Genomic DNA, 11,509 nt, shown 5'->3' with positions numbered 1-11,509 from the left:
GATGTTTTAAATAAAAATACAATTTATTGCGTTTTAACTTTCAATAAAATTAAACGATGCGCTATTTGTGCATCGATAATAAAGATATATCGGATATAACAAGTGGAAATGACCTATTTTGGATTTTAAAATACTGTGTTCTTTCTTTTTTATATATAAAAAAATGGAATAAATATATGCGATTTAATGTCACATATTTATCAAACCATTGTAATAAAAAAGCATTAATTTCAAAAGGATTCAATACCATTGATAGGTATAGAAACTTCTCGATCAGTTTGAATAATCATCCAATTTCCATTGGTATTTAAGTTGCAAATATTGATGTTTTTCAAGGAAAAAACGTTTACAATTTGCGCTAAATCTTGTATATTACTTGTTTGATATAAAGAGATGAAATCTCCTAAAGTTATTCCATCAGAAAACAATGCGTCATCTAGTGAGAGTAACATCGGTTTGTTGTTACGAACAGTTCCTGCATAAAAATAAGAAATAAATCAACAATGCAATAATCTTTATTTCATTCATACCTTTAATCCAATGACCCTCAGCTTGAATAACAATTGCTTCGATGTTCGTTGACTCTTCGTAGCTTCTTTTGATATCGATACCTATTTCTTGTGCTAATGTCGGTGCGTTGATCAAATTTAAACCATTTTTTGTTTGCCCTGATAAGATTCCAACAAGAATAGCTGTATGAATGAATGTTTTTTTTTCCATTTCTTTATTGCCAATAATTTGATTATGTACGGTTATATTCAATTTTCCTTTTAAAATTCGACTGATCAAATTGCCTAATTTTTTCGATAATTCAATCCATGATGCGTTTTCATGTGACATAGCAGCGCTCAACATTGGAGCGTTTACGATTCCGGTAATTACATATTCCGTTGATCTACCGGCTAACACCAAAAATTGTTGGGCTATTTCTTCAGCAACTCGTTGTTGAGCTTCCTCAGTACTTGCTCCTATACCATATAAAAAAATTATTAATTTTTTGAAAAGAAATTTTATTTTATTTATTTTATCTTACCTAGATGAGGAGTACAGATAACTTTAGGATGTGCAATCAATTCTAGTGTAACAGAGTTTTTTGGCGGTTCTTCTGTAAATACATCCAAAGCAGCGCCAGCACAGTGGCCCGATTTTAATGCATTCAATAATGCCTCTTCATCTACAATGCCACCACGAGCCACATTTATGATACGTATTCCCTTTTTACATTTCGCCAATGTTGTAGCATTGATTAAATCTAAAAAAATTAGTAATTAATTATTAATAATAAACGATTTATTAAAAATTAATATTTATTATTTCATAAATATTAAATATAGAATTAAAAGATGGTACTTTTCGTTTGAGGAATAAGTGGTGTATGTACAGTAATATAATCAGCCATTGGCCATATCTCATCCAAAGAAAATTTTTCGACATTGAGATAATTTGCATCTTCAGATGTGAGTAGAGGATCGAAGGCGATCACTCGCATTCCATATGCTTGCATTCTTCGTGTTACTTCCCGTCCAATACGACCCATTCCAAGTACGGCAAGAGTTTTCCCGGATAATTCGAAACCGGAATACAATTTTCTATCCCATCTTCCGTCTTTCAATGATTGAACTGCTTGAGTAACATTACGCGCCAAATTAGAGATTAGAGCGCATGTTAATTCGCAAGCGCTAATGCTGTTTCCACTGGGAGTACTGAAAAAATTTAAATCGGTTAGTATTTTCTTTTAAAATTAAATAAAATTAAAAAGATAAAAAAAATGAGTATACTTCAATACAATGACTCCTTTCCGTGTGGCAGCTTCAAGATCGATGTTATCAACACCAGTACCAGCTCGGCCAACGACGCGAAGGTTTGGACAACAAGCGAATACATCGGCAGTTACTTTTGTCTCTGATCGAACAATCAATCCTTCGTGATTCTGTTTTGAACATACGTATGTATATATATTATATAAATATATATAGTTAGGCTTTGCGTTTTTTTTAATTGTGTCGATTCTTCTTTATGAATAAGTTATTATGGAGATTGCACATAACTGTGCATTCGCAGATGTATATACATGATAGAAGGGGAACTTGGGTGAAGTTAAGTACAACGACCCAATGAACCGGTATTCACATTCGCCAACTAAACTGGTTCTAGCCGGTTGAATCGACTAGAATGTAAGTGGTAATTTAGCGAGATTAAAGAATGAAAAGTGGAAGGAGGAAGAACGAGAAAGTTGAACTGTTACACATGTTGCTATTACATTTGAATTGAAATAACATAAATTGATTTTTTTAATCAAAATAAAAAAATATAAAGTAATTATAATATGATTTAATTTTGCGATTCTTTGAAAATATTTGCTAATATGAAATCAAGAATATGAAAAATTTGAGAGAAGAAAGAGAAAGTGAGAAAAAGAAATAATTTAAATTAATGTCAAATTTATGCATACCTGTAGTTCTTTTATCAATTTTTCCTTTGATAATTTATATTTGGTGGTAACTGGAATACCGTGACGAACAAGTAACTCACCGCAACATGCGTCTACAGGATCGCTTATGAGAACGCTTCTAAGTGTGGTTGACATGCTATCCTTGAATAAACAGAATATAAGTATCTTGATTTCCGCTATTAATATATATCTTTTATTTATATTTTTCATAATTTTATTTACATAAATTGCTTGCGTTTGATATATATATATAATATATATAAATATATATATATAATATATAATATACTATAATACAATATATATGTATATATATATATAACAACGAACCGGTTGTTTTTATTTTACACGATTTGTTCTTATGTTTAAATTATTTGAATTAAATTCTTTTTCTCTAACGTTTAATTATGATTTATATATAATTATGATTTATATACTATTTAAGTAAAAACTGACGAATTTGATTCTTACAATATGTAAATAATTATTAGTTATGTAAGTGAACGCGTAGAATATGCAGCATGAAAAATTATAATGCATTTGCAACGCAATCAAAATGTAAAACAGTAAAATGTTAATGTCATTCGATGTATGATTGATAGAGAAATGTTGATCGATTGACACATACCTTGAAGAAATGTTTTTCAATGCAGTTGAATATATATCTCTGACGATTCGTTGAAAACGAGCGTAAATTTCTACTGCTGTGTTCGGCAATCCAACCGTAAACTGTTTGTTCGTTGGTGATATATCTTCTTATAGCGGTGTCCCCACTCAGTCAGTGAAGCGCGCATCTACCATCATTCATATTTCGTTATTTTTGTTCAAATTATTATTGTTTCAAATAAAAACCGATCATGGATTTGGAAAGATTATTCAATTAATATGATAAATTTCTCGTTATATAATAATATATATTTTACAAGCTTTATATTTGATAATAGAAAACAGATACACGTGTTCTTAATAAAATCGATTGTTAAATTATTTTTTAATAAATTTAATTTTTGTGATTTCAATTGAATGCGAATTTCAAAATAACTTTTGTTTAACAAAGAAACGATCATATTTATTACAATGATTATTACAGTCTAAGATAATGATTTTCAGGTTAAAAAAATTTATTCTTATCGTTTATCGTTTTTAAATTCGTTTATGTTTATATTATGTTTATAAATTGTTTTTTATTTTCATTAATTATTTTTGAAAAATTGAAAAAAAATATTTATGTTCGCATTACACGTGCTCGATATACATTTATTGCAGACGGCAAAATATATTTTCCATTCTAGGGTCATCTAATGTTACGTGATGCAATTTCTGCTGGGGGTCTGATTTAGTAATAATAATAATTATTACATCGTTATCACGAATTCTGGATTTGCTCGGCACTCCAATTTATTTATTTTATTTTATTTTTTTTTCATTTTGCTTCTATTGTGAGATAAACACTGCGAGTCTGATACATTCACGCGGCGTTCAATTTACTCGAACTTTGAACATATCAATCAATATTTTCTCATTCTTTCATTTTTTCAATTTCTTTTTCAATTGTTTATTTTTATATTTCTTTGCTATTTGTTTACTTCTATTATCTTGCATTCGAAAATATTTCAAACATGTTTGCAAATGATGACAAATATAAGCGCATAATTTAAATAATTATATTCTTTTTAATGAGAAATATTATCTTGATTACAAAGTTTTTTTTTCTGCTTATTCAATATTTATATATTATCTATATCTATATATATCTATATATCTATATATGATATATTGAATATCAATTATAGATATACATATAACTATAAATATAGTTTTTTTTTGGATTAATAATTCTTGATATTAAAATGATAACTTATTATTAAAATCAATTTCATTTGTTTTTTAACAGCTATGATTTCATGATTATCGATCGAGATGCAAATGTCTTATTGAGAAATGATCAACCATTGTTTGATAAAATGCCTAGGGAGAAGTCGATGGACCGGAGTTAACCGGTTACTTAGCTGCGAACTCAAGACCCCAACTGATAACTTAAGAAGAAAGAAAAAAATGTAGATAATACTCACATGATTCGACAGAAAGAAGGAAAAAGGAGAGAATGGAAAAACGATGATAGATTGAAATGAACGAAGAAATAGACGGTGAATAAAAGAGAAAGAAATTATATTGCATCTTAAATGCTAAATGTCTATGCAATATCTACTGCATTATTATCCATAGATCTAGAAAAGGAATTTAAGTTTAGCTTTATAAATAAAAAAAATAAATTAAAGTTTTGCACTTTTTTATAATTTTAGTAAAATTATTATTATTGAGCATTTGTTTTATATAAAATTTTTATTGAAATAATTCTTATTAAATAGTATACAATTTAATTTTTAGGTTAAAAATTATTTCATTGAATTTTGATGTAGATAATAATTTTAATGAATTAATTATATAATTTTGATATACTAACTGAGGAGAGAATTAATTTAAAATATAACAAAGCATCAAATTGAAATATTTGTCAAAGTTGAAAAAAATGAAAAAAAAAGTTGTATAAAGTTTCAATTGTAATAATATAATACTACTGATCTACTTTAATTCTGTTAAGTTTTCAAATTTTATAGCTTATTTTTTATTTTTTTCAAATTTATAAATTTTTTAATAATAAGAAAATATGATTAAATTGAAAAAAAATCAATATCAAAATATTGCTTTTTTTCAACTTTATTATTATAACATTATAACTTTATATTAAATTATATCAATACACAATTGACAAAATATACGATAATATTTTCATATCATCTGATTATATCATTCTCCTTATTTTCATAATGAAGTTTCAATTTCTAATGTTTCAATAATATTATTACGTTTTTGACCTAAATTGCATCTTGAAACAAGATATGTAGGATAACAAGATATATGGAAAATCAATTTTCTCAGAATTTAAAATGAAATGACATAAAATATTGTATATTTCTTAATAATATATTTATCAATTTTTACTTTTACTTTCTTTCTATTTCAATTATTGGGTAATAATTGATCAATGTCATTTCATTAAAATTCTATTATATTATCTATATTATAAATCTCGTATTCGAATAAAATAAATTTCATTTTTTTCCTTTTTCATTATCGTTCGATATATATGATCTGTAGAAATCTTTTCGTCTGCTAAAACCACTTGTACCAGTGCCAAATATGGACGATATGTTAGCTTAATGCGAATTTCATGTAATTGGAAAACAAACAATTCTGTTCTATTGATTCATCTTCTATTTCTTTATTTTAAGATTTTTTTTAAATCTATTTTGCGAGAATAACTTCCAATCTTTTGATATAAATTTGTACTAGGAAAATAATGGAAATGACTGTAATCTATTTTTAATATATATTCTTTTCGTTTTTTATATAGATCTCGGATCACAACAATGATATTATTATTATTATATCGTATTATATTATTATATGATATAATAATATAATGATAAAAAAAAAAGAAATATGAAATAATATAAACAAAGAAAATTAAAATATGGAAGAAAATATGTGTTTGAATAAAAATAATTTCATTTTACATACCAAGAGAGCAATAATTTCATATAGAAAAATCTTTGTCTTATCTTAAAAGGATATGCTAATTTAATCATGAAAAATTTATCAATGAAGTATATAAAACTTTTGCATCCAATAAATTGATTTTTTTAAATATTTGTTCTATATTATATATATTATCATATTATATTGCAATTAAATTCTCGTTTAGTTGGAGCTGAAATGAAATTAAATATAACAAATCTATTTTGCAAATTATAAGGAAAAAGATTTATGTTCATTTTATCGTTTTTTGTGACGTATTAATATGTTAATTCTTTTAAGAAATTCTTTCTCTTCAAAAATTATGTGAGAAAAAATTATATAATAAAGGGTTTAAACAAAAGAGTTTGTATACAAAATAAAAAGATTGAATAAGGTTAGAAGAGTGCTCAGATTCAACAACGATCATAATTTGAACTTCGATAACGCTAGACAATTCATACTTGTTGCAGCAAATTATACATGGTGAACATTCTCACCATAATGATCTATAACCGTAATATTCTAAAATTTAATTTTTTAATTTGATTATTATTCGATTTTTTATACTTTAAGTATTTATATATATCTAATTAAATAAAATAAATTTATTATATAAATACTTTAGGAATACTGAATGTAAACAAAATCACGTGACAAAATCTAGGGAAATCAGAATTGCACTCATAATATTGAGATATAAAATTACTTTTCACATATAAATTTCTACAAGTGGTTATTTGTTATCAATATAAACATAAACAACATAATAAAAGAGATAAATTGCTTCCAAGATAAAAATTTATAAATACTTATTTTCATGGAAATAAGCAATTAATGTAGAAAAAGCTGACGTCAGTAACCGAAGTATTTTACGCAATGATATAGTATATAAATCGGTTCTGATATTGACTAGTTTGGTAACTAATACTGAAATTATTTTAGTTTGAAAGAAATTGAAATCGCAGCATTTGTCATATAATTTGATTTGTTTACTTTTTTTAAACGAGATATATGAGATTTATCCGAAATAAAAATCTATTTTTATTGAATATCTTAAAAATAAATTGCATAATCTTAATGTAATAATAATTTGTATTAAATTTTATTGTATGCATGTACATAATCATTGTTCTGTACAATTCAATTATCAGTGAAATATGTTGAATAAGTATACATGTATTATGTGATTATCATATATTATCATGTCATTGATAATAATCTAATAAGTAATAAGATTTAAGTTTTAAAGAAATATTGTATAATTTAAGTTTGTTTCCTTACAATTCAGATTTTTCTACAACTTATAGCTTTTTTAAAACTAAAATCGCTTGGATGAAGAAATTTCAAATTGGGAACAAAAGATCAAATCATGTTGATTTTAAAAAAAAATTTTGCAAATTGTTTTAACAAATGAAAGAAACAGTGAATTAAGTTTGTAAGTTTTGGAGGATACTTTAAAATAAGAATTAAGAGATAATTCCCATATATGTTATGTTTAATAATAAATAATTCTTTTCCGGATAACCTCATATATATAGTAATTATAGTATAATACATACCTTATCACACCATGTCTGGTATAAAGTATGTTTTTGCTTAATTTATGAACGCGATGAACACTACCGTCTTTGCTTTTAGCCGTTGAGCCTGATTCTCCAAGGTACTACTTCGCCATAAACCGACGACAATTCTGTATAAAGGCAAGATATCAAGAGAAGTGGAAGTAAGTAAAAAAAAATGAGATATCTAACAGTGTTTTGTTATGCTTTTTGTTATTAGTTATATATATGATGTCCATTTCACTCGTGATTAAATAATTTTTTATGGTTTCAACATAGAAGAATTTTTGGCAAACGTAAATTATGGCTATGATCTAAACAATATCTATTATGATTTATAATTGACTTCCAGTTTAATTTATACGGATTTGCATTTAATAAAATAAACAATAGCCAAGTATCGTTCGATGCAAACTATTATTGAAATTAATATACTCATTATATAAGAAAAAGTGTGAAGTGTGAATGTGTTAACTGTTCATCAAATAATTCGTTAAAGTTTGATATATGCAAAAAATATCGACGTAGAAATCAGGTATTATCAAATTAATTAAAAAAAAATTAATAATACTGCATAGTTGTCAAGAGAACATTACGATGAAGATTATCGTTAAATTATCTAATTTAAATAAATCAAATCAAATTTCATAGAAATATATTTTTGAATATATTTTATATGATCACTCTTATATAATCGTTAATATTTTCGAACAAATATAATGAAAAGTTTGATTATATCATTTGTAAAATAGAAAACAGACTTTAACCTAAAGAGTTTCATTATCAACTAAAAACAGTGAACGAATAAACAAAAATATAATAAAGTTTCGATTAAACAAATTACTATTATTCATAATTTCAATTAAGGATTTTAATTATTCTTAATTTTTTTCATAGATATAGAAAGAATTATAAGGCAGAAAGAATGGAAATATTCAATATCAGAAATGTATAAGAATTTGATTCTTGTATATTTAAATTTAGGTTGAAATAGTTCGATATATCGAAAAGAAATCGAGTTCGATTAGATCAAATCGGATTGAATCGATACTCGAAAACATTGAAATGTCTAAAAATATTAAGATTTTCAAGTACCAAAATTTTTAATTTTTGATTTTTGAGACATTTTATAGGAAAAACAATCTATAAGCTATATTATTTTCTTATTTTGTATATTAGATAACATTTTTCCAATTGTCTTACAATAATTTATAATAATTACATTAAAAAGATTAATCATTTTTTTTCTAAATTTCGCTTATTCACTCGATTTATTCGCTCTTGAAATTGAAATTCTATTAACATAAAATTCTGACATAAAGATAATTTTTGAATGACATGTCTTGTGAAATTTCTTCTTTTGAAAATTTAATCTTATTATGTTATGATATATTATGATATAACCCAATCATAGTTTTAGATTAATATAATTTTTTTATATGAAATTTTTATTGAATGTAAATGTTGCTTTTTTTCTCTTTATTAATTGTAACATATACAAATAAATTTTTAATAGATTTAAAAAAAACAATTATATCTGTTTCAGAGTTGGAATAAATTTTTATAAATATAATAAAAGGATTAATTAATTCTACTTTAGCATCGATGTTTCATGAACACGAATATTTATTATAGAAATGAATTGAAATTTCGATTGAAGAATAGTTTTTATTGATTTACCGATATTCGTGTTTTTTCATTTTGTCAAAAGTTGAGAAAGAATACATTGGACACAATTGATACAAATCAATTTCATCATTGCATCGATTACAATATTTTGAAACTCAAGTGATAATCCAAGTGATCTAGATCAAGACGATCACTTACCGAGAAAGCAGAAAACGAAGACAATGGTATAAAGCATAATAAAAATTACTCTTATATCAATCCTGTTAAGAATGTACTCTTCATTTAGAAATATATCATATAAAGAAGTTTCGTTATCCATCAGGCTTTTTTTATTGTGAACTTCATGAATGATGATGTCACAGCTGTTGATCATTCTAAAATAAAATTGCAAAAAATACAAAATTATTAATTCTTAATATTTAAAATATAATTTGTTAAATATGAATTGCAATAATTTCTAATTAATTCTATTATATCATTTTCGTTTTAATCATATTTTTTTATCATTAAAAAAATTTTAAATTTTGAAAAATATATAAATAATTATACATTTATAATGATACATCATTTTAAATTTCAAATTATAATTAAATATATTTTTTGTTATCTATGTTCAACTATTATCAGATAAATCTATCATAAAACAGTTTATTAATAAGATATAAACATAATTTTTTTGTATAAGTTGTAATTATAAGTTGTAAGTTTTTTTTAGAAATATTAATATTATTTTTAGAAATATATCATTTTTAAACAAATTTCTAAATAATTTTTTTTTATTGATTTGTTAAAGTGAAAAAAAAATAATAATAAGAAAATTCCAATTTTTTATATAGAAGAAGAAAGAAAAAGTTTTTTTTTTATTATGCAGTATATTTTTGATTATGATATACTTTTGACGATTGATCATTTCAAAAGAAGAAAACCACATTGCAAAGAATTTATTAATCTTTAAATATTATTCAAATTATATAAGTAAATTTCCTTAATAAGCTAAAACAAAGATAAAATTGAAATTTGTATTATTTTGCATCCAATGTATAGTTTTTATCTTATTCTTCTTAATTCTTAGAAATATTATATTATTTATTATATAGTATCATATTACGTATATAATAAACGTTAAAAAACACGTACTTATATATTAAATTATTTAAATATAATTCTGTACTATTTTTTAAATTTAAATTGATTTTGACATTGTTTATAGTACCACGAAAATTTAAATAATTTAATATTTTTATTCAAAAATTTATTCAAAAAGATACAAAATATTATTATGAAAGTATTATAATATAGATAATATATTGTGACAATTTTTTCTGAGATTATTATTTTCAAGATATGTATGATATATGATATAATCTTCTATTTAATCCATAATTATATTGTTTAACGATTGATTTTTGTTTTCGTGTATTAATTTATCATGTATTTAATTTTATCAATGATAGCAGTTCAGTTAAATTCATACAAGCAAAATATATAATTTGCTAATTATACTTTTAATTTATATATGTTTCTATGTATAAATAATTTCAAATATGATCACAGATCAATGAATTTGAAATAATTATGGATTGTTAAAATAATTAATAATGATATATTTAAAATTAAAGAAAATAAATAGATAAACAGAAAAGCAAAATAGATGGTATTAATATAATCAATATAAATTCTATTGAAAAACACTATTTTTATTTTATTATAAGTTTCAAGATATTCTCTAATGAATATGCATTTCTGTTATATTTTTTGGTATATAATAAAAAATTTAGAATTGCAAGTTACGAAAATTTCAAATTTATATAAACTGATAAATCGCTTATTACAATAAATTAATTTTGATAGTTTGTCGATGGCTATTAGAAAAACAAGAATTAATTTAAATTACATAATTATAAATTGAATAAAATGCTGATGATAAATATTTTTTTATATCAATTATATGTTATATGATTACAATTCTTTGTTTATAATTTTTATATATACTATTATCATTTATTATTAATGATATATAAAAAATGAATATTTTTTTATATTGATCCATGACTAATAGAAATTTTTAATCTGTAGTTTCTATCACATTACAGTAATCTTATTAATCATGAAATATTAAGAATTTTGTCCGATAATAATTTTATATCGCAAGGTTGATCTTTATTTCGCATAGTACTGAAAACTAAAGACTTTTATTTATTGTTGCTAATTTGATCGAATATCCTGAATTTCGCGCAGGCATCTTCATTCTTTTTAATTTTTTTTTTCGAGAAATCTTAAGTTGTTTGAA

At 23.6% G+C, this 11,509-nt stretch overlaps 2 protein-coding genes across 3 annotated transcripts; both read right to left on the bottom strand.

Moving 5' to 3' along the window:
• Positions 1-4: 4 nt before the first annotated feature.
• Positions 5-7,683, bottom strand: LOC108004180 (D-3-phosphoglycerate dehydrogenase). 2 transcript variants are annotated; one of them, XM_017066905.3, is made up of 8 exons: positions 7,591-7,683; positions 3,081-3,246; positions 2,453-2,593; positions 1,779-1,930; positions 1,351-1,703; positions 1,034-1,252; positions 531-968; positions 5-475 (listed from the first exon to the last, which is right to left on the bottom strand). In XM_017066905.3, the coding sequence occupies exons 3-8, from the start codon at positions 2,585-2,587 to the stop codon at positions 231-233; spliced, it is 1,542 nt and encodes a 513-aa protein (XP_016922394.1). In that variant the 5' UTR covers positions 2,588-2,593; positions 3,081-3,246; positions 7,591-7,683; the 3' UTR covers positions 5-230. The 2 variants fall into 2 exon arrangements, with proteins under 2 accessions (XP_016922394.1, XP_016922395.1); XM_017066906.3 differs by lacking the exon at positions 7,591-7,683 and having other exon boundaries at positions 2,453-2,588; positions 3,081-3,241.
• Positions 3,495-10,129, bottom strand: LOC133666621 (trissin receptor). Its single transcript, XM_062078888.1, is given in 11 exon segments — positions 3,495-6,389; positions 6,392-6,447; positions 6,450-6,477; positions 7,557-7,690; positions 7,693-7,725; positions 7,728-7,775; positions 7,778-7,949; positions 7,952-8,054; positions 8,056-8,209; positions 9,418-9,593; positions 10,113-10,129. Coding segments are annotated over 11 exon segments (966 nt in total). The 3' UTR covers positions 3,495-6,344.
• Positions 10,130-11,509: the final 1,380 nt, after the last annotated feature.

The sequence above is a fragment of the Apis cerana genome, linkage group LG8 (genome assembly GCF_029169275.1).
Source record: "Apis cerana isolate GH-2021 linkage group LG8, AcerK_1.0, whole genome shotgun sequence".
NCBI lineage: Eukaryota > Metazoa > Arthropoda > Insecta > Hymenoptera > Apidae > Apis > Apis cerana.
The sequence above is the reverse complement of the archived record's forward strand: the minus strand, read 5'-3'. Positions and strand labels throughout refer to the sequence as shown.